Source organism: Aristolochia californica, unplaced genomic scaffold (genome assembly GCF_029961685.1).
Source record: "Aristolochia californica isolate CCGP_79_NKW_82.1479 unplaced genomic scaffold, dmAriCali1.0.hap1 SCAF_11, whole genome shotgun sequence".
NCBI classification, from domain to species: domain Eukaryota; kingdom Viridiplantae; phylum Streptophyta; class Magnoliopsida; order Piperales; family Aristolochiaceae; genus Aristolochia; species Aristolochia californica.
In genome coordinates, this window is record NW_027181782.1 from 32,229,550 (window position 1) to 32,253,786 (window position 24,237).

At 38.0% G+C, this 24,237-nt stretch overlaps 1 protein-coding gene across 3 annotated transcripts; it reads left to right on the forward strand.

The window, feature by feature from the left end:
* The first annotated feature begins 2,412 nt into the window (after window positions 1-2,412).
* On the forward strand, window positions 2,413-19,925 carry LOC137944823 (5'-3' exoribonuclease 3). 3 transcript variants are annotated; one of them, XM_068790584.1, is made up of 23 exons: window positions 2,413-2,726; window positions 8,144-8,246; window positions 8,665-8,741; window positions 8,820-9,011; window positions 9,120-9,239; window positions 9,353-9,415; window positions 9,815-9,964; window positions 10,077-10,241; window positions 10,583-10,660; window positions 10,736-10,822; window positions 12,588-12,887; window positions 12,969-13,064; window positions 13,187-13,282; window positions 13,639-13,709; window positions 13,831-13,959; window positions 14,046-14,122; window positions 14,225-14,265; window positions 14,468-14,542; window positions 14,636-14,793; window positions 18,365-18,481; window positions 18,596-18,671; window positions 18,757-18,848; window positions 18,995-19,925. In XM_068790584.1, exons 1-23 carry the CDS (start codon window positions 2,523-2,525, stop codon window positions 19,695-19,697), a joined length of 3,270 nt encoding a protein of 1,089 aa, XP_068646685.1. In that variant the 5' UTR covers window positions 2,413-2,522; the 3' UTR covers window positions 19,698-19,925. The 3 variants fall into 3 exon arrangements, with proteins under 3 accessions (XP_068646685.1, XP_068646686.1, XP_068646687.1); XM_068790585.1 differs by having other exon boundaries at window positions 18,377-18,481; XM_068790586.1 differs by having other exon boundaries at window positions 10,077-10,145.
* Window positions 19,926-24,237: the final 4,312 nt, after the last annotated feature.

Sequence of the window (24,237 nt, forward strand, 5' to 3'; positions counted from 1 at the left end):
CATTAAAACCAATGAGAGAGGTCTTCCTCCAATTTACTTTCTGACCTGATGCAATTTCAAAGAGCCCTAATACTGCTTTTATCCTCCTAGCAGTATCCATATCACCAGTGCCAAAAATTATGGTATCATCCGCATATTGCAAAATCGGAATATTGAAGGCCTGTTGAGAACTGGTTGGGGAGAGCCAACCAAGGTCAACCGTCGAATAGAACATGGCTGAGAGAAATTCTGCTACTATGTTGAATAAAAGTGGGGATAGAGGGTCACCTTGTCTTATTCCCCTCGTGCCTTTAAAATAACCCAAACCGAACCATTGAGGATCAAGGAGTAGGTTGCAGAGCCCACACAACTTCTTATCCAAAAACGCCATTTTTCTCCAAATCCCATTTTTTCCATTGTTTCATCCAGCAGGTTCCAGTTAACACGGTCAAAAGCTTTTTTGAGATCAATCTTGAGGGCAATTCTCGGCATCTGGTTACGCTTGAAGTGATCCATAAGCTCGTGCACAGCCATTGCAGAATGTAAAATTTCTCTGCCCTTGAGGAAAGCACCCTGCCCTTTATGGATGACAAGAGGAAGCCAAATCTTCAAACGGTGTGCTAGTAGTCTTGTAATAATTTTGTATGCACTCGAGACCAAACTGATAGGGCGGAAGTCTTCTGGTTTTTCCACAGTTGTTTTCTTTGGGACCAGAGTGATAAAATATGCACCGATGCTGCGGAATGTTATGCCATTTCTGTAAAAACCTCCTATCATATCATTGATATCTTCCTTAATCTTGGGCCAAAACTTTTTCAAAAAATCTCCATTAAAACCATCAGGACCCGGAGCTCTGTCGCTTTCCATGCCCAATACTGCCTGCTCAATTTCTTCAGACGAGAAAGGGGATTCAAGAAGTGAGGCGGCGGTTGTGGGGATTCGGGAGAAGTTGATGTGCTGAAACCTCAGCCTGTTGGTACACTCCTCCGAATATAGACCTGTAAAAAACTGAACCAACTCATTAGTAATTGAGGTCCGACATGAAGTTACCTCATTGTTGATGCATAATGAGGTAATTCGGTTGGATCTCCTTTTTGTCGAGGCAATTGCATGGAAAAAATTTGTATTTGCATCTCCCTCCTTTAACCATCTAAACCTGGCACGTTGTTTCCACCGGATCCTCTCTTGGTGCCAGATAGTTTTCAGCTTATTGTTTAAAGAGCTTCGGCGAGAGACTTCATCAAGATTTAAGTGTCTTTGTTCCTCCACCAGGTCTAGTGCTTCAATCTGAGAGATAAGAGATCCTTTTTCAACTAACAGAGAAGTGTGTCTACTTTTGGCCCACTCTTTAATTTTCTCTTTTAAGTACCGCAACTTTAGGGGGAACGCCCACTCCCTTCTACCAAGGTTTGGCCCCGCATCCCACCACTCATTGATAAGTTGTTCAAAGTTTTCCTCCATAAGCCAGAAGTTTTCAAAACGGAAAGGCGAGGGTCCCCATTTTTCAAATGTCGTAGTCAGCATAATAGGCCAATGATCAGATCCCACCTTATTGAGGACTCTTCCTGTGACGTTCTCAAACATTTGCATCCAGTCATGACAAGCCAAGAAACGGTCTAGTTTCGATAGAATCAGTTGCTGTTGTCCATTTGACCACGTGTAGTTCTTCCCAGATAGGGAAATCTCATCCAGCCCACACCCCCCAATAAAATCAGAGAAGCCTCGCATAGAGGCCGAAATTCGGACTGCCGGAGGCTTTTTTTCTTGACAATACCGGATAGCGTTGAAGTCTCCTGCAAAGATCCACGGGAGATTCCAATTCTGCTTAAGAGTATTAAGTTCCTCCCAAAAAGCGTTCCGATCTTTGTATTTGGTCGGACCATATACTCCTCCCATACACCAAAGTTTCCTGGATGAGAGATCACGAAATTGAATACCCAATGAATACTGCTCCTTAATGACGTTGATAGAGTCAAAGAAAGTTGAGTCCCATGCTAGAAGAATACCTCCTGAGTGACCAATAGCATCCACAACTTCACATTTAATTGAGGGACATGACCAGAGCTCTTTTGCGATGGTATCAATCATTTCTTGGCATTTGGTTTCTTGGAGAATTATTATAGAAGCCTTGATGTGATTAGTGTTAATCGTAATACTCCTCCAAAATTACTATAGAAGCCTTGATGTGCATGTAGGATTGGGTTAGAGCTCAATTTGATGGAAAATTGCTAACATTTCAATAGGTTGTTCCTATTTCTATGCATATAATTTGCTTATTAGACATGTTATTTGTAATTCAATCCAAATTACCTAAGCACTAATTTTGGTGTGGTGTAGTCCAGTCGGCCAGGGTATTATCGTCCGTCGGCCACCACCGCGTGGATATATCACTTTTATTGTCGACTTGATCCTTCTCTCAGATTTTTAGACGAACAGCGGGCGGAGCTCCTGTTCCCCCTTCTACTCGTTTCTCTCTCCTAGGGCTTCTTCTTCTGCCCAATTTAGTTTTTTTTTTCTAAACCCTAGCTGCCTAGTTGTCCGTCATGGGAGTGCCAGCGTTCTATCGATGGCTTGCCGAGAAATATCCGACTGTGGTGGTGGATGTTATAGAGGAAGAGCCCGTGGAGATCGACGGCGTTACGATTCCGGTGGACACGAGCAAGCCAAATCCTAACAACATGGAATATGACAATCTGTATCTCGACATGAACAATATCATACATCCTTGTTTCCATCCAGAGGACCGGGTAAATCTTGCTTATGTTTATAGGTCGTCATTAACCTATGTTTTTCCTCGTCTTAGTTTGTTTCAAACTCTAACTGGACATGTTTCTAGGTGTTGAAGAGATACTTTCGAATGTTTCTTTATCTATCTCGAGAAACTTACCAATGCAACATTATGATTAAAATCAGACAGTAAGCTGTTTAGCAGAAAAAGGCAAACAGGAGTTTATGGAGCTATTTTCTTCTTGAGCGAAAAATTGACTGTAAATGTCCTGTTTGAAGTTTTTTCCAGTATTGACACATGTTTGAAAATTAGATGCAAGATAGTGAGGATTTCTAGAAACCTTAGCTTCCAAATGCCGTCTGACTATCACAAGTAGGCATGAATTTGACATGTGTCGAGGTACTATGAGGAGTGGTGTAATCTCACTGCCAAGTAATGATGCGTGATGGACAACTTGTCTATCCTAATTCTTCTACTACAGTAAAACACATGTCCAACACTTAAACTGAGGTTTTGGTGGAGTCAGAATTGGCAAGAAGCCCTTTAAAAGAAGCAATCACTGTCCCATCATGAATAGCCAGCGGGCTGGGGTTTCCAAATGAATAGCCATCAAAATTTAGTTTGGCAATTCCATGGGGAGGAGGTATCCTGCTAGTTTGTCTCTTTGTGCCTGGAAACTGAGAAAAAGGCAGCAAGACTCCAGTTACCTTCTTATCATTCTATTCCTGAAAGTCCTTTAAAGTGGATACTTTCTCAATTATGCTGTCCTCACTGCTAACCTTGCCATTAAAGTGTCTGTGGTTCTTCTCAAACCACAACCTCTATGGAATGTGAGCAGAATTTGTTGGATATGCCAAAAATTAGTTATCTGCTCTAAGTTGGAATAGAATTCCTAAGGTGTTCAGTCTTAACTGAGTAGAATTAGCTATATAAACTTAACTCTTGGATGACTCAATATTGTCTTAAGAGATGATTATGGATTATATTTGATGAAAAGAATATCTGACTTTTGACTTTTGAATTTTGTGTACCATGGAATATATAATTACTGAAGAATACTCATCTTGCCTCTGACATCTTGCTTGAGTCCACTGTAGTCATCCTAGGTTTCCTAGATTTATTTTATCCATGATAAGCATGTCAACCAACCAGTACGTTCAGAAATTAGTATCTGCAATTTTTTTGGTTTGGAAAGTAAACTTTGTATGTATATGAGATAAAGAAAGAACATTTTTTTTCCTGTTGTTGTGAAGTGAAAAGGAACATTTTTTTTTTTTTTTTTTAGTGAGAAAAAAGGATACAGAATTAAAGAAGATGACAATTTCATAGCACTTCTGGGAGGTAAACTTTGCTCTCTTTCTCTCTCTCATTTTTCTTATTTGAATGGTGAGAGAATTTTTTAAGGGGTGGCATGCGATGCACCAAAACAGGGTACTACGTTGCAATGCGATTATAACTTGAAGGAAAAAGTTACACGAAGGGGTGAACAGTGCTAATGATCAACTAGATCAGCGAGAGTAACACTCTCTTCGGTGAGTGAATAAGCAGCCATATTTGCTGTACTTAGGATGGGAAGTCATGTGATGTTGAGAGAATCAGCAATGTCCAGGATTTTCTTCTATGATATCCAGCAGGCGCCATGGGTTCGTTTGTCTTTGGTGCACCAGCTGGTAACTGCAACAGAGTGTCCCTCAAAAGAGATTATGGAATTAAAACTGGTGGAAAAAATGCATAGGCCTGAAGGAGAGCATTACCTTTGGCAGTTAGTGGAGTTGGATATGCCAAGGGGACTGGCATATGAGAACAAGGTTGCCCCATTAGAATCATGGACGGTCCTGGTAGCCTAATAAGCAGGTGTCAAAGTTGACTTTGATTTGTTAGGTATCTGCAAGAGGTAACAGCCCTGCTTATTGCCAAAGTGACCTCAAGGTGGTTATAGGCTGGTGTTTGAAGAAGGAGCCTCCTTGGAGGCATTGACCAACCTTCTATGATTTCCTTGACTTAGTTCCAGTTGTGTTTCTGGATGGATCCTTGTATTGAGATTAGCCAACTCTTTTGCTGATTTGCTTGCTAAAGAAGGGGTTTCCTCCAATCACTTATTATGAGGACCCCCTGAATCTTTGTAATTTTATATTTCTGGTTTCGGCCTTTTAATACACTTGTGCCCTTCTTCAAACAAAAAAAGAGAGGCAACAGCCACCCAAATTTGCCGAATCTGAGCACATGCAATCCACCAAAATCCTTTCCCCCCCCTTCAAAACTATGCTAATACAGTATTAAAAAAAATGGTGCTGATATTTTCAAACATCTACATATTTTAATTTCGAAGAATAATGTATGATTACCACTCTTACCAGTATTTTTTTTGGATATCCTAGCTAAGAAAGGTGTTTCCAAACAACATCTAATAGGCCAGAGTATATACAATAATAAGATGCAACCACCCCTATAGTCAATTTAGCAACAAAATTTAGCAACCTCGACAGTTTTTTTAATAATATTTCTTATATGATCAACTCTTATCCTTATTAACCTTTTGGCTCAGTTTTTTGGGCGGGGAACAGCCAACTCAACAGAAAAACTGAGAGTGGTTATCACGTAGGGTAAAAAGATAACCGATAACAACAAGATGTCTATGATCAACTACCTTTTTATTGAAATATCACTTCTCATTGCTTTCAAAAAAAAAAAAAAACTGTCTCTTCAACATTACAAATCATTGATTGTGGGGAAATGGACCACTATATGAGAAGAGCACAGGTGACGTCTGGGGTTTGGCAAAATGCTCCAGAGACGCCAAGGGTTGTGCATGTTATTCTTGCACCAGCCAGTGGCAATATTATAAAAGAAGTAGATGAAAAATATACTTGGAAAAGATGAGAAGAGTTCAAATACAAAAAGAAGACATTGATAGATTGAATTTCTTATGGATAGTAGCATTTTTAAGTTTTTCTGATGCTGTTGTCATAGAAATCTTTGAATCTTTAAATAAATAAGGAAGAACCCAATCCATCCACTCCGTGACATTAGAGATGAGAAAATCATGTCACTCCATTTGGGAGAGGTGTTGTGGGTATGAATGGTTTAAGCAGGGGCCACTACTCCTTGAGTTTGGGTTTTCAAAAGTACACCTTGAGTACACCTTGCTATGTTTGCAATTGTTACAATTATCCATATGTTTTCATTGTCTCCTCTTACATCATAATAAAGACTTTAGTTGAGTACTATACTTTTTAGTGATTATTATCTAAGGATAATGGATGTTCTCTATGAAGGAATAGTCCCACATGGATTAGTGAGTACAAAGATCTTGAGTTTATTAGTAGGGAAAGAGGTTTGCTAAGTTGGCTAGTCATTTTGGGATGGGCCTTGGACCCAACTTAACATGGTATCAGAGCAGGTACTCATATGTGGGCCTACACCTAAACTATCCACTTGTAGAGCCACAAAGAAGGGTCTATACCTAATCTATCCACTTGAAGAGTCACAAAAGAAGGCCTACACCTAAACTATCCACTTGTAGAGCCACAAAAGAGGGCCTACACCTAAAATTATCCACTTGTAGAGCCACAAAAGATGGCCTACGCCTAAATTATCCACTTGTAGAGCTACAAAAAAGGGCCTACACGTGAGGGGGAGTGTGAAGGAATAGTCCTACATGGATTAGTGAGTACAAAGATCTTGAGTTTATTAGTTGGGAAAGAGGTTTCCTAAGTTGGCTAGTCATTTTGGGATAGGCCTTGGACCCAACTTAACATTCTCAATATGATGTTCGTAGGCCCCGACCTGATGTCACTTGCAAATACCTTATTTTCTCCATCCTAATATAACAAAATAAAAATAAACTAAGACAATTTTTTATTTCATTTTCTATGCCAGCCTGCTCCATCAACTTTTGATGAGGTCTTCAAGTGCATGTTTTTTTTGTTTTTTTGACATAAAAAAAAACCATGTCACTCCATTTGGGAGAGGTGTTGTGGGGTATGAATGGTTCAAGCAGTGGCCACTACTCCTTGAGTTTGGGTTTTCAAAAGTACACCTTGAATACACCTTGCTATGTTTGCATATGTTACAATTATCCATATGTTTTTGTGGTCTCCTCTTACGTTATAATAAAGACTTTAGTTGAGTATTCTACTTTTTAGTGATTATTATCTAAGGATAATGGATGTTCTCAATATGTTTGTTAGGCTTAGGCCCCGGCCTGATATCACTTGCAAATACCTTGTTTTCTCCATCCTAATATAACAAAATAAAAATAAACTAAGACAGTTTTTTATTTCATTTTCTATGGCAGCTTGCTCCCTCAACTTTTGATGAGGTCTTCAAGTGCATGTTTTTTTTTTTTTTTTTTTTTTTTTTTGACATAAAAAAAAAAAACCATGTCACTCCATTTGGGAGAGGTGTTGTGGGGGTATGAATGGTTCAAGTAGTGGCCACTACTTCTTGAGTTTGGGTTTTCAAAAGTACACCTTGAATACACCTTGCTTTGTTTGCATATGTTACAATTATCCATATGTTTTTGTGGTCTCCTCTTACGTCACAATAAAGACTTTAGTTGAGTATTCTACTTTTTAGTGATTATTATCTAAGGATAATGGATGTTCTCAATATGATGTTTGTTAGGCTTAGGCCCCAGCCTGATGTCACTTGCAAATACCTTGTTTTCTCCATCCTAATATAAAAAAATAAAAATAAACTAAGACAATTTTTTATTTCATTTTCTATGGCAGTCTGCTCCCTCAACTTTTGATGAGGTCTTCAAATGCATGTTTTTTTTTTTTTTTTTTTTGACATAAAAAAAAACCATGTCACTCCATTTGGGAGAGGTGTTGTGGGGGTATGAATGGTTCAAGCAGTGGCCACTACTTCTTGAGTTTTGGTTTTCAAAAGTACACCTTGAATACACCTTGCTATGTTTGCATATGTTACAATTATCCATATGTTTTTGTGGTCTCCTCTTACGTCATAATAAGACTTTGGTTGAGTATTCTACTTTTTAGTGATTATTATTTATGGATAATGGATGTTCTCAATATGATGTTTGTTAGGCTTAGGCCCCGGCCTGATGTCACTTGCAAATTCCTTGTTTTCTCCATCCTAATATAACAAAATAAAAATAAACTAAGACAATTTTTTATTTCATTTTCTATGCCAGCCTGCTCCCTCAACTTTTGATGAGGTCTTCAAGTGCATGTTTGCTATGTTACAATTATCCATATGTTTTCGTGGTTTCCTCTTACGTCATAATAAAGACTTTAGTTGAGTATTCTACTTTTTAGTGATTATTATCTATGGATAATGGATGTTTTCAATATGATGTTTGTTAGGCTTAGGCCCCGGCCTGATGTCACTTGCAAATTCCTTGTTTTCTCCATCCTAATATAAAAAATAAAAATAAACTAAGACAATTTTTTATTTCATTTTCTATGCCAGCCTGCTCCCTCAACTTTTGATGAGGTCTTCCAGTGCATGTTTGACTACATTGATAGACTTTTTGGAATGGTGCGGCCACGTAAGCTTCTTTATATGGCTATAGGTAAGTTTTTTACCACTCTTGTGATGCTTTAATAAAATTATTAAGTATAACACATGGACTTCTTTTTTTTTTTTTTTGGGTGTGTGTGTGTTTATATATAAAATTACTCACTCATAGGTGATGTGGTTGTGGAATTTTGTCATCTTAAGTGGGCAGGAAATATCCGTTCCATTTGGGGCATCTAAACAGGGTCACAGCAGTTTATTTGTTCATTTTTAAGGCATTTGTGGAGTTTATATACTGTGTTTTACCTTTTTTTAAATGATTTAATATTATGTATTATACGCAATATGTTAGAGGGTGTAAAGGATCTTTTTTTGGCTTTCTGTTGAGGCTGAATCAAAGAAAAATAAACAAGATATTGTCTGCAATATGCATCTGACAAAGTATACCTGGTGTACATATGAATAATTTGTAGATGGTGTTGCTCCAAGAGCAAAGATGAACCAGCAGCGTTCTAGGCGCTTCAGAGCAGCAAAAGATGCAGCTGAAGCGGTGGGTTTGATCACTTGGATAACTTTGTGTTCTTTGTGGTGGATCCTTTGTTAAAAAAATGGCTACTCAACCATGCAGGCTTCTGAAGAAGAAAGATTGCGCCGGGAGTTTGAGGAGGAGGGCAGAAAACTTCCTCCAAAACAAGAGTCACAAGTTTTCGATTCTAATGTTATCACCCCTGGGACTGAATTCATGGCTGTTGTGTCCACTGCTCTTCAGTACTACATTCATCTGAGATTAAATTATGATCCAGGATGGAAATCTATTAAGGTGGTTTTAATAGCCTTTGGAAAATCATGAATAATTTTGCTCCAATTTTCATTAATGTGTTAAAGAGGAGGTGGTCCTGCAAATACTTATCATTCAATTGTTTTGAAGGTTATCCTTTCTGATGCGAATGTTCCTGGTGAAGGGGAACACAAGATTATGTCATACTTACGCTTGCAGAGAAATCTTCCAGGTTATGATCCAAATACGCGCCACTGTTTATATGGCTTGGTATGTGTTTCATGAATCTCTGTTTATATGGTTTGAGCTGGACATTATATACTCCTTGAGTCTATTCACTGATGTCAATGTTTGCACTGCTCTTTCTGTGTTCCATACTCCAGGATGCAGATTTAATTATGCTGGCTCTATCTACACATGAAGTGCATTTTTCAATATTGCGAGAGGTGAGTGTAACTCTGTCACTTGGGAAAGAGAGTTCATATGACAAAAAAAGGACTAATGACTGTTAATTACTCATGTTCATGTTTACTCAATATAGCTAAAGTTTAGTCAAATTTTTAAAAATTGCTTCTATCAGTGCTTTTCGGTCAAGTAGGTGTACTGTGGGTTTCACATAAGCGTCTTTTGCAATGAGAAAGGTCATTGTTGATATTCGAAAAATGATCAGTTTCTTTTTTCTTGAAAAAGAATTTGTTTTTTATGAGGATGTCTTCAGTTTTCAGCCAATGGTTGGCAAAACTCTCTTATTTTACTTTCAATTCTTATTTTCAGTTATTGCTATTACTATTTTTTTTCACTGTGCAAATAGCTTATGACTGTTCTTATCTAATGATGTTCTTCAGATTGTATTCACTCCTGGGCAGCAAGATAAATGCTTCCTTTGTGGACGGATGGGTCATTTGGCAGCTGATTGTGAGGGAAAAGCCAAGAGAAAATCAGGAGAGTTTGATGAGAAGGGTGAAAACTCTTTGCCCTCTAAAAAACCTTATCAGGTGTTTCTCTCATGCTCTTCTGCATTTTATTTACAAAACTAAAAATATTTATATTTCTCGGTTGCTCATATTTACCTCTGTTTGACCATTATGTTGTCTATAATTTTTGCAGTTTCTCCAAGTTTGGATTCTTCGGGAGTACCTTGAGTATGAAATGAGAATCCCAAATCCTCCTTTTGAGGTTGATATTGAACGCATTATAGATGATTTCATTTTCATATGCTTCTTTGTCGGCAATGATTTTCTTCCGCATATGCCCACTCTTGAGATCCGCGAGGTTTGTGTCTCTGATTTTACATTTTTTTGGTTAGAAACACCGCATTTGCGGACAGTCATCAGTAGCTTGCAATGTAATTTGTACCTTAGTTGGCTAGAGCTAAAGGTCTCTTAGTGTTCTTCATTGAGTTGTCCTGAGGCTGAAAGTTCAATCTCTCTCACCCCATCATTTTCCCTTTAAAAAAAAAAAAGTTTAACTTGTACCTCTGTAACTAAGCTATTGTTTTCTTCAAATTTTCTTTTCTTTTTTGGTGCATAATTTTTTGAATACTTTAATTTTGATTATTATACATGTTTTATATAACTATCTGAAGGTTTTTGTAAAATCTGTTTTAAACCTAGGGAGCTATAAACTTGCTTTTGGCGGTTTATAAGAAGGAATTTAGGGCTATGGGTGGTTATTTGACAGATGCGAGCAAGGTATGCAAACTTTTATCTTCTTTCTGGATTTTCCATTTTTACTTGTATTAAAGTGGTTTTTTTCTTCTCTCTCAGCCAAATCTAGAAAGAGTGGAGCATTTTATTCAGGCAGTAGGTTCCTATGAAGATAAAATATTCCAAAAAAGAGCTCGATTGCATCAGGTAAGGCCTTTGTTTTTGCCTAGTGGAACATGCTTGCCACTTGAGCTGATTAAAGTTTAGAGTATTAAATTTCATTGGAAAAAAGATGAAGTTAAAGTTGGAAGTATAGGCTTTAAATTAGGGCAGCAGATTCTTAGTTTATGGAGGTTCATGTTATGTATTGGGGTAAAATTTAGCTAGTTAATGGAGTAGCTGAAAGATACTGTGCATCTTGGTGTTTTGGGATTACTGTGGAGTGCAATTGATTTTGACAACAATTGGTATTCTTATCTTCATTACTGAAGTAAGGCAAGAGATAACTACAGTGATTTCTAATTCCTGTATAGATGCTGTCCTCTTTTGCTGAATGTTTACATATATGAAGATCTCAAATGATGGCAGTGTCTAGATATAAAATTTTCTGCATTTGTTTAGGTTTAGGGGTTTGATTATTGGTTAAACAAGCAAAGTTTCCCGTAGTTGGTTATCGAATTTTTTGAGGCATGAGGTCATGAGGGAGTTGCTCTCCACTTTATTCAGTCCCCTTCGCGTCTTAGACTTTACCAGTGCTGAGCTTCATGCACTAAGGCGTGGTATCCTCAACTTCAGAGAAAATTTGGGTGGCACACTTATGGATAGAAGGGGATTCCAAATTTGTTATTGGATATTGATCCCGGAATTCAGACCCTCTCTGACGTTATTGGCAGTGCTTCCATGATGTTATAAAAGTGTCATCCCAGTTAGATTGTTTTTGGCTTCATTTTCTGAGATCAGCCAATTCTTTGGTTGGCCCCATGCCTAAACAGGGTCTTCCCATCAATCCCTTTTTGTAATGTGACCACCCTCTATTTAGCCTTTTGTATTTTTGTTCTTTGGTTCTGCCTTGAATAAAAATCTACCTTTCTCAAAAAAAAGAAAAGAAAAAAATGTTGGCTCCTGGTTTGTTTTCTGTTAAACCTGTTATGAACTAAGATGAGTTTGTAGCATGGTGGAATGCACAGGTTCGGGGTTCCATGTCCTGTCTTTAGGGTATAGAAGCTTTATGTTCTGGACTGCTGTCTTTATGCTTTTCATCATGGTTTCTACACTTTTGTGGCTATTGGTTTTTTCATTTGGCTATTAATGGTTCTTTTTCTTTCTTCCTGTTCTGTGTCACTTGATATCATCAGTAAAAGAAGTCTTGGGGCCAAATTGTGTGGTGTTGTTCATAACAATGTCAGAAATGGAAAATTTAGATATAGCAGTAAAATAGCAAGATTAAAATTCTGACATGAGGAAAGAATTGAATTATAAAAAAAATTGTGTGGTGTTGCTCCTAATAATGTCAGAAATGGACATTTAGACATACGAATAAAATAGTAAGATTAAAATTCTGATATGAGGAAAGAATTGAATTATAAAAATCCCAATTAAAGATATACACGAAGGTTGTTATTTTGACCAGCAAAGATATAAGAGATGAAGAATCAAAACTTACTAGGAAACTTGTGCTGTCATGAGTTGAGATACCCTAAAGCTATCATATGAACCCTTTCCTATCCATATCGCTTAAGTGCATGTTATTGGTTTGTGTAATTTAGATTAAAAAAACGTTTTCCTGAGGGGCAGCAGTGCTCCCGCATAAGTCTGTCATCCATATGAATGTGTCTACAGAGTGTGATACCTTTCTAGCTAGATAACATGTTTGCTTCTTTTTGAAAAAAATATTTCTTCTTGTTTGGTCCAAACAATTTACTATACTGAATTTCTATCAGGTATTCACTCTTTTCTTATTGTCCTTTGGCAGCGTCAAGCAGAAAGGATCAAGCGAGAAAAGGGGCAAACTAGACGAGGGGACGATGCAGAACCTCTATCAAGGCCTGATCTTGTCCCTGTTGCACGTTTTCACGGGTCACGTCTTGCTTCTGCTCCTACACCTTCGCCCTACCAGCAAATGAGGACTAATGATGGTCGTGACTCCAGTATGACTGCAACTGCAAATGGAAAAGCTTCTCATGTCCGGGCCCACAAAGTTGCTCGTGTTTCAACTCAAGGGGCAACCATCGGTGCAGCTATTGTTGAAGCTGAAAATACTCTCGAAGGAGAGGTGCAGATGAGTTTTGTTTTTGAGGTAGGTAAAATTATCTATAGTTTATCTTCTTATTGGTTTCCCTCTTTTGTTTGACAGATGCATGATAACAAAGATGAATTGAAGTCAAAACTGAAGGATTTACTTCGTGAGAAGAATGATCTTTTCAACTCTGACAACCCTGAAGAAGACAAGGTTTTCTTTTCTATTGTTATTTGTTGAGTTTTAATTTTATTCTTTAAAAATCAATGTTGAAACTTTTAATGTATTTATTTCTTTTCATTTAACTGAATCACATACATGTCTCATCTTGTTAGGTGAAATTGGGTGTGCCAGGGTGGAAAGAAAGGTACTATGAAGAAAAGTTTTCTGCAAAAACCCCAGATGAACTTGAATCAATACAAAAAGATGTCGTAAGTTAATAATCTGGATAGATGAGTCCTAAGTCTTTTTCATGTCTACCTACTTTACTCCATTGAAATTGCTATAAGTTGAGCCCAGGAGGTGCTCTAAGCCCCTAACTGAAAGAAGACAAAAGGGGTTCGCTGATTGTTCCTTATAGTTTATCTGTTTCATTGCTTCTGGCAATATCTTCCACATGGCTACGTTTCTCTATTAAGTGCTCAACTCATCTGGCTGCAGAATGTTGCATAGTGTTTTTTTTATTTTTAAAGAAAGTGTTATTTATAATGATGCTGCTTGTTTAGATTTATATAATGGGATTTCCGGAGGCTTCAAGTTGACAAGATTTCTCTTCTCACATTGGTAGGTTCTTAAATATACAGAAGGTCTTTGCTGGATTATGCACTATTACTATGAAGGAGTTTCCTCTTGGAATTGGTGAGTGCAGTGGTTGACTAGATGGTTCTTGTGGAATTCGTCTCACATTTATGCTAACCATGCGTCATGGAAGCTTAAAGTCAATTATCATGCTTTTAACATACTGTGTGTATCCTGACAGGTTTTATCCATACCATTATGCACCTTTTGCTTCTGATCTGAAGAACTTGGGTCAGCTAGATATAAATTTTGAGCTTGGTTCTCCATTCAAGCCATTCAATCAGCTCATGGGTGTCTTTCCAGCTGCAAGGTTAAACCTTCAGGCAGTCATCTTTGCAACTACTCTCTTAAACTTTCTGTATTTTCTTGATTTACTGATTACTTTGGTCTTTGCAGTTCCCATGCACTTCCTCTGCACTACAGATGGTTGATGGCAGATCCTGATTCTCCAATTATTGATTTTTACCCAACTGGTATGCTTTATACTAGACTAACTTGCCTCTTGATGGTCTTTTCTGCCTTTTCTTGTATCCAGAGGTAAGTATTTTGACTCTCATCTCTTTCATGTTTACCAGATTTTGAAGTGGACATGAATGGGAAACGATTCTCTTGGCAGGTTTGCTATGATATACCTATGCTGGATGCCATACTTTTGCTATGGTACCTTAAGTGTTGGCCTGATTCCAAATAAGTCCACAAGTTTGTCATATGTCTAAAGTCAATAAATGGCTAGAAACTTGAGGCTGTATGTGGAAATTACTCTTTTGTTGTTGATATAATAGTTTGCGATTTGTTTCTTTTCTTGTTTTCTTGTTCAGGGTATTGCAAAATTGCCTTTTATTGATGAAGCTCGCCTTATTGCTGAAACAGAAAAAGTGGAGATTACTCTAACTGTATGTTTTTTTTGGGTGAAGTGAATCAAATGATGTTAAATCCTCCATTTTCTTATAGAGTGACTAAATTGATTGTTCACAATTCTTTTGTAGGAGGAAGAAAAACGAAGAAATAGTATGATGCTTGACTTGCTTTTTGTTGCATCATCCCATCCTCTATCTCCCTACATTTTTTCTCTAGACAACCGCTGCAAGCAACTGTCAGACAGTGAACGTGCCGAAGTTAAAGAAAAGATTGATCCAAGGGCCAGGTCTGCATTTTTCTTGACAGAAAATTATCACTGGAATCCTTAATATGTAGTTTCTATGTTTTTTAAACTGTCATTTTTATGGTAGATTTTTTTCCCCCTTTTTAAAGGTTCCCAATTTATCCTGTCTAGACAGTCTAAATAGGAGTATGATCACTTTATTAGTAGTTCAGAAGCTGTCAAATACGTGAAGATACAGATTATGTACAAACACAAAAAATATTGCACTACTAATGAGAAGGCAAACGAAATGCAGCCAGTTAGATTTATAATGCTTTTAGTGTGAAATCATTCTAAAAAAAGTGATTTTAAGTGTGAAAATTTGATTGTCATCGAAGCATTGTTCAAGCTGCTCTTGGACTTAGCCGCATGGATTCTTTTAGGTTTTTCCTCATAGGTGCAATGATTTGAAAGGTGAAAATTTAGTTAAAGCTACAAAGATCAACATTGAGATTTTATTTTATTTTTTGAAAGAGAGGTGCTTTTATTAAGGCACACAAGGACCAACAGGAGTACAAGGCCTAAGGAGAAGCATCCCTAATAACAGGGGTGGCAATTTATCCATTTACCGGATTATCCGTTTATTTCGGCAGTTTACAAATGGATATGGAATAAAAATCCTTACCCAAAATTTGGGTAGTTTTACATGTTTACCTGTTTAAGGCTTATTAAATGGAAAGGATATGGGTAATGGTTATTCCGTAACCCTATTACCTGATTACGTAATAATATTTAAAGAATTTTATAATTTTAATTTTAGTTGGGGGAGTTTCCTCCATTGGGACACCATGTTGGGAGAAGGCTTACCCTCCTTTTCACCATTCTTTTTTATTAAGACCAAGAGAAAAAACATTGCCATGCAATGAGAGGTGGAATGATCCACTCCATTTCCTCCGATCTTTAAGTATATTAACTATCATTTTTTTGTTAATGTTACTTGTTTGCATGAGTATTTTGACTTCTGTACTAATTTATGAGAATATTTGGTTTTATCCATTTATTTACTGCTTTAACCAATTATCTGAGGGTATAAACCAATGGATAATGGAGTGGTTTATTCCGTTTTGATCAAAATGGGTAACAGAATAAGTAAAAGAGAAACAGAATGGGTAAGAGAGTACCCCTTACACGTTTCGTCCCTAATAACAAGGGATTGGAGAGACACTCTCCTACCGAGGGAGCTGATCTCAAAACATGAAACCAAGAAGAGATATTGGATGCCTAGTCCATAATTTTGAAGAAAAGATGTCGCAGGGAGGGGTTTGCTTCTTGCACTAATTTATGACTATGCAAGAATCTCCTTCAACAATCAGTCTACCTTGGAAGTGGGAGCTAACGATCTTGAGCCCATGAAGGAGGGCTAAGAGATCAGCGAAGGAAGTGTCAGCAACACCCAAAGGGCTAGCATAGGAGAGGAGGAAGCCCCTCGAGCTGGATCTGAAAATACTGCCTCAGACAGTAGGACCCGGGTTCCAAAAAAACTGCTGTCAAAGTTGAGCTTGACGTGGCCTGAGGGAGGAGGAAGCCATTGCTAGATTCAGATAGGCCGGGGTTCTGACAGGGAGGCAATCTGCACCCATTTTCTTCTGATATAGCCAACTTCAAGGTGCCGAAAAGTGCCTTAAGGTAGATAGCCAAGCAATGATGCTGTTGAGGGCACGAAGAGAGACCGAGTTAGAAGGGGAGGTCTTTTCGGAGAAGTGACACTGGTTTCTTTCAAGCCAAATAGACCAGGGGATAAAGGCCGCACAAACTTTGAGCATGACCTTACCCTTCTTGTGGAAAGGAAGGGCCAAGAGCGGAGATAGGAGAGCACTCCAGGACTCCTTGACACAGGATCTAATGCCAAATAAGCTGATAAAATAAGTTCAGATCTGCCATGCGAAGGAGCTGCAGACTAAAACATGGCTGATTGACTCGTTAGCATCACCACAAAACCGGCAAGAGAGAGAACGGAAGGTTGTGCCTCTCTTGGCAAGTTATCCAACATGAGGATTTTAATGTGCAACCAGCTCCAAATAAAGAACTTAACCTTGCAGGCAGCTGGGGCTAAGGGCGGGGATACCCTTGAGAAGAGAGAAGCAACTTGCTGCAGAGAATTCACCATCAGATTCAGGAGCCAAATGAGCAAGTCATCAAGATGGCTCTGCAGGTAAGCCTCATTGAGGTGGTGAAGGAGCTACAAAGCATCATCTGCCTGAAAGTCATCGAGGCCTCTCCTTAATCCCAAGTCCCAAGAGATGTTTGGAATCGTAACCCCCTGAGATTGCGTGTGCAATAGTTTGTCCAGGAATTCAGCTAGCCGAGAAATGCTGGGTTATAGATCCTGGAGGGGTTGATGACCAATCCAAGTATCATACCAAAACCTAACCGAATTTCCCTTACCCACTGGAAGCACCAAACATCACGAATCAAAGGGAAAAGACGAGCAATGCACTTCCAAATGGGATAGAGATGCTGAATGTTACAGCCACCAACCACCAGCATGAAGTAGAGATTCTGGCCTTGTAAAGAACAATGGGAGCACAAGCATTATCCCTGCCGCATTTGATTTTCCAGCTCCATTTGGTCAAGAAAGCCTAATTTACTAGTTTGATGGGCCGGATACCAAGACCCCCCTCTTTCTTGCCCATAACCACATCACCCCACTTGACCAGGTGCTGTTTAAAACCGGAACCAGCACCTCTCCATGAAAAAGATCTCATCGACTTTTCCATTTTCTGAGCAACACTGGTCGGACAGTGAAGTTGGGAGTAGTAATAGGAAGGAATGCTGCTGAGAGAGGATTTAATGAGACTTGAGTCTGCTCCCCTTAGATAGTCATCTTCCTTTCCTAGTAGAAAGCCTCCTCTACATTCTCTCCAGGATGGGGTTCCAAAGGACTTTGTCAGGTCTAGAGGTGAAGAGGGGAAGGCCGAGGTAGTTGGCTGCGAGAGAATCCACTTGACATCCCAGGGTGGCTGCCAAGTCGTCAAGGCTAGTGGCCTCAATGTTGAGAACAATGAATACTGGATTTCTGCCAATTCATTCTCTGGCCCGAAATGATCTCAAAGATAGCCAGAGTGGCTTTGAGGTTTGAGGATCCGGTCTCTGAGCCATTGATGAAGAGTATTGTATCGAGTCGGGGGTGGAAGATGCATGCTGCATTCAACAGTGGGAATTTCATAAAAGCAACAATCAATGGAGACAAATTAGAAGGTTGTTATGGAACAACTGTCCCTCTCTGCAGTGAAAGCATCGATATTAATGAAAATTCCTAGTGTAATTATGATTTGTAAGTAGTAGCTAGAGTTTTTATTAGGAAAGTTATTAAGAAAAACGTAACAAAAAACATGGGCATTTAAAGACTGGCATTCTGAAGATGGACTACAATCTTGGTGATGAGGGCAATTCTGTTGTTTTTAGAGATTTTCCTATGTGAATGAAATTAGAAACCTGATATCAAAACTGTGCCAGTTGGTTTAGCTTGGTACAATTGACTAGCGACTTTTTTGTTCTACTTTTATGTTTTCTAAATGTTGGATACAGTTTTTTGTTGCTGTGATCCTTTGGATAATGTTCTGATTCTTTCTAGGGCTACATGCAGTGGTGGTATGAATGGTTATTTATCTCCCTGTGCTGGGGATCCTTGCCCTCTTATATTCCGATCACCCATTTCTGATATGGAAGATATTATGAACAATCAAGTCCTGTAAGTAATTTATTTCTTTAACACAGTTGCGCAAGAAAGGGAAACAGAAGTATATGGTTGTTCAGCTAGGTTTTCACAAGTTAAGAGCTTGACACTTTGGGAATATTTTCTTAGGTGCGTTGTATATAGGGTCCCTGATCTGCATCCACACATCACAAGGCCGTCACCTGGAGTTATATTCCCCAAGAAGGTAATTTGTAGCTTTGTGACTTCTGGTCGAGGGTGCCTCAATTACTTGTGTGAAACTAATGTGGTTGATATCTTGCTTTTTACAGACTGTTGAAGTAGGCGATTTGAAGCCAGACCCAGTTTTGTGGCATGAAGATAGTGGGAGGAGGCCATGGGATAATGGGAGAGAGAGTGGAAGGTTAGACCAGACTGCTCTTTACGTCTAAACATGATGGAACTTTTGTGAACTAATAATTCCCCCCTGCACTTTGTTGTTGAGTAGCCATGATTCTCAATGTGCATGCATTTTTATTCCATTTTCTTCTTACTCCTGTTTCATATCAGGCAAAATCCTCCCAGAAACATTTCTGGTCGACAACTCGGGGAAGCTGCTCATCGCCTTGTTGTCAACAGCTTACAGGTGAACACGGATATTAATGGTGGAAACCACAGACATGGTCCACCTATAACTTATGATGGACACCATGGGGGTTTAAGTGCCACATCAAATTCCTATTTTCCGAACGATAGACACCATGAATACCATCAGAGATCAGTACATAGAACAGATCATGGAGGGCAACGCGATGTGTCTGCACATCCCACCTATCAAAATTACCCGAGTCATGCATATGGACAGTCCTATTCTTCCGGTATGGTATACCATCCCTATGAGAGACCAGTCCATAGTTCTCAGTACGATAGGTCAGGTCCAACTTATCCTCAGTATGAGAGGAATCAATGGCAGAATCAGGCAGGAGGTCCTCCAGGTTACTCTCCTGCAGCCCCTAACAGTGGTTACCAAATACCCCCAGGAGTTTATGGCCAACATGGTGTATATGGCAATGCTTATGGGGAGCGCCAAGATTATGGAGCAGCTCAGTGGAGCCAACAATACGAGTTATACGCTACCCAAGCTGCAGGGCCTCATCAAGGAGGTACAGGCAGAGGACAAGTTCGCCCTCAGAATTCCTCTAACAGATATTCAGCATTGGATAGAAGCGGAGGTCGAAGGCCACCACCCTCATCCGGTTACAGTGGTTATTAATTGCTGTAATCGAAGCATCTCTAGATGTTGTACAAAATGAGAGCCCTTCAGTTATAATTGTTCTTTTATTTCTTAAAATTCTTCTCCGCTCTTCTTTGAGATTTTCTTTTTCTTCTTAGTATTTCCCTGTTGTTGTTATCATCCAAGGAAAAAGCTTAGTTCTGGAAATTCAATGGAACCATGGAATAATATATAAAGACATTGCAGGCACTCAAAATATTATTATTCCATTTAACTCTCCTCCAACCTAAGGGGCACTCAAAAACTTTATTTTACTCATTTAACCGTTACTATTTTTTTTTTTTTTGTAATTTAGATATGTTAATTTTCAGGAATCTATGGATTTAACTCACGCAGAAAAAAAAAAAGGACTCATTGAGAGAAAATAGGAGGAAGAATGGGTTATAGACTTGTGTCCTAACCCTTTCCCTAAAATTCAATTTATAGATTAATAATCCTATAATATTATAATTATACCCCTAAAACTTAAACTAATTATATGTATGTCATCTTTATGAGATAACTCTTTATTTATCAACATGCTGTCACTTGTAGGTTTCGGCTCATCTTCCAGTACTCTCCTTCAAGTTAGGGGTGAGAGAATGACATGCATGCCCAACTTGCTACAAATGGTGTATAAGATTGTATAAAATAATAGTTTCCTTTAACTTGGTGGTTTCTTAGAGACCTAGTTGGCATATAAGAGAGTAAAATCACTTATAGCCGTAAAATATCTCTCCATACTCGAGTCAAATAGTTATAGTAAAAAATATTTTCCACTCAATTTCACAACGGAAAAGTAGCCCTACTGTGGGGTACAAAGTCTACCCACTTTCTTATGGTAGCTAAAAAAACACCTCTTGGGTGAATGAAAGACTTGACTTACGCTGGATGTTGGGCACACTCTTATCCTTTGTAGATAGTGGGTCTATAGACATTACTCAGAAGTGTAGTAATAAACTCTTTCATCACATTGTCCCTCCATTGAGTACCAACTATCAAATGGTAAGAGTAAAAATGCTAAGGGGTAAAAGGTAATCACCTGAAAGATAATATTATGGGGCGACTGTGTGTTTTATTCTTCATCAGAATAACTAATACTGATAACAATCAACAACTGAGAAGTCCTTCTTCAATAATAATGTCTAAATCAAAGAGGCACAATAACAACAACTTAAATGGGCTTGGGCCCAGCTAATATGAACCAAATAATCCTTAAATTAACCCATAAAATAATCTTCAAATAATCCATTACTAAATAAGGAAGTTGCACCAAATAATATGCTGAAACCGAGTAATAATCTAAGATAATAATTTAGTCAGAGAAAAGGGACCAAGTCGAGCCGAGTCAGATATCAGACCAATATAGTTGAGTCACGGGAGGAATAAATAGAGAACTCAGGACCTAGACTCGTATATCATAGGTAATAAGCAAGTGGGATGAGTCAGATTGGCCGGACCGAGTTGCTATTCTTTTGGTATTGAGTCATTTTGTCGGGTTGAGGACTAGCCCCAACTCAACCCATTATTTTGGAGTTATTAATGTTCTATTTGCAAGCTTAGCTCTTATTAATTTGAGCCTAATTCAGCCAAACTCGGATTGGCTCAGCAGGTTAACTTGGACTCAACTCAATTCAACTTGAACTGAGTCAACTCGGACTCAAGTTGGCTTGACTCGGTTCACCAGCTCTCTGCCTCTATTATACTGGTTTGGGTTCCGAGTACTATACCGATTCCTCTTACGAATTGGCTATATTGGTTTGATATCTGACTCGGCTCGACTTGGTTGCTTGCCTTAGTCTGACTCGGTCCCTTGGCTCTGACCTGATTATTATCTTGGATTTTTGGCAGCTTGTTACTCGGTTCCAGCTTAGGGTTATTTGGTGCACATCTTCCTTATTCAAGGATAGAAATGCTTCAAATTATTTCATGCATCCTTATTATTCTTAAAGACTCTCATTATTTGGTACAAGTTATATGGCCAGTGGTCCATATTTGTTGCTGCTATTGTGTCTTTGATTGAGACATTTTTATTGAAGGACTCCTTGTTTGCTTAACATTGGCTCATATGATGGAGATTTGAATAAAGCACATAGTAGCCCCATCATCTTATCTTCCCTTGATTCCTATTACCCTCTTATTTAGCAGCCTTTTTCCTATTATCATTTATTTCTCTCACTTACCCTTTTGGCCTCTTTGGAGCATTACTTTGGTTGATTTTTTTATTTATGTGGTTGTTTTAAGTCCTTTAAAATTTTTTATTGGTACCTGTGGGTCTTTTATCGTCGTCTTGTGGATGACAGACATTAGCCACTTCAGTGATTATTATCACTATGATTTATTTGAGTTTGGTTTTGACTTATGTTTTATCACCCATTAATACCCTTAGAGAGTTGGTGTCCAAATCGTACTCATACTTGGGACACCGTGATGGAGTATATGACTATATATTATTATTTGTTATAATCAATGCAGAGCGATGTTTATAGACCAACAACCTAAAAAGTATAAGAGTGTGCCCAACATCCATCTTGAGTCAAGTCTGTTGTCACTGAAGAGGTATTTTTTGAGCTACCCTTAGAAAGTGACTGCTCTCTTTGTTGTGCCTTCCAATTGGGTTATTTTTTCGCCTTTAAAATTGGACGGAGTGTGTTTCAGATTATGACCACTTTAACTAGTATATGGAGTTTTATTATACAACTAGGAATATATTTTGATCTAGGCTTTCTAGGCTTTCAATCATCATTGTGACAAGATGAATAAGGACATTGATTCATAACATTATTTTAAACACAAAATAAGTATATTAAAAAAAATCAGCACACATGAGATGCTAAGAAATTGGCAAGAACCATAGCAACGACAACAAAGACACACCTTCCACTAAGAGAAGCTTAAAGATCGACTCCGGAGCCTTAATTTCTTGCATCTCCTTTGAGAACGAAAGGTTAGAGATCCCAAACTCGACTCGAAAGTAAGCAAATTCTCTTGCAGGAGAGGAGAATGTTATAAAAAAATTTAAATCTAGCTCTAATCCTTGAAGATAGAAGATGTCAGATTGCCAGTTTTATGATTTGAACAACAACCTATTGAAATTAGTTAATAAATGTTGTATCACATAAGACTTAGGTTGCAATTTAATGGTTTTAGTTAGAGGCTGAATAGGCTTGGAATAAGTGTGGAGAGGAAGAGACCCACCAAGAAGTGCAAAATAATTATAGATGTGACCTCTTACCCAAAGCTACATAACTCCCATCAATTCACATTCAACAAAAAACAAGCTTTGTAGTGCTTCCACGTGAAACTTGTAATATCAAATTGGCACCATCATGAAGCTGGGCCGCTTCAATCCTTTTCTTCCTCCTTCCCTCCCTCTCTCTCTCTCTCTCTCTCTCCTCACAAACTTTGATTTCAATATATAGTAACAAAACAACTCAAGTGCCTGCCTCCAATCATTCTCACAGTTCGTGTATTTTAGAAGCCCTTTTTAGGGTATGTTTGGAACCCCTAGATTCTAGAAAAGAAAATAAGAATTTAGTACAAAGAACCAGCTATAGAGGGTCACGATTAATGATCAAATTCTCATTTTCTTTTCTTTTCTAGGGGTTTTAAAGAGACCGTTAGGGTACGAATTAAGTACAAAGGAACAGCTATGGAGGGTCAAGAAGGGGGGAGGTACCCCCCGACAGGGTGCACATGAACTTCCATCAAATGGACCTCCTCTCCTAAAAAGGCTGCAATCTTATTTGTAAGGTAGCATGGTTGCCTGAGCTGAGGACGACCACTTTCTGGTTACAATTACTGTCCACATTAAATCAAGTGCAAAAAAATAATGTTCCACCGTCGTTGACACTACTTTATTTAGAGAGATAAAACTATTCTACCCTTTCTCTCTCTAGATATATATATTTTTATATATAATCCAACATGTAGCCTTGATATTAAGCATAGAATGACTTCAAACTAGAGGCTTATAGGCTATAAGGTACAGTTGGGACATTCTATGTTTGTTAATCACTTGCCCTAATTATGTATAAATATTTATACTAAATTAATTCCTCTCATTTCTAATTTAATTATTTTTATTAAAGTTTAATATTTTAATTTTAATTTCTTTATTTTTTTGTTATTTTATCGTGATCAATTTACCATTACGATTGTATAATTTTTTGTTAATATAATAAAATTTATAATTTTTAAAATATTTTTTCATAAAGATGGAACGATGGGTGTGACACAGTTCGAAAAGGACAGACAAACCAGAGAGTCGGACACAATGAATCAATTGCCTGGGGTCAAAACACCATCGAAAAAATAACAGAAAAAAATTAAAATGTAATTAAAAAATTAAAAAATAAAGTTTAATCATAAATACTAAGATTAAAATTAATTTAAAAAATAATTTAAAATCATTCTGTAAGGGTTCAAACAAACATGAGAGTCGGTTGCAATGAATGAATTATCCAGGTCAAAACACAATTGGAAAAATGAGGGACAAAAATTAAAATGTAATGAAAAATATTAAAAATAAAAATTTAGG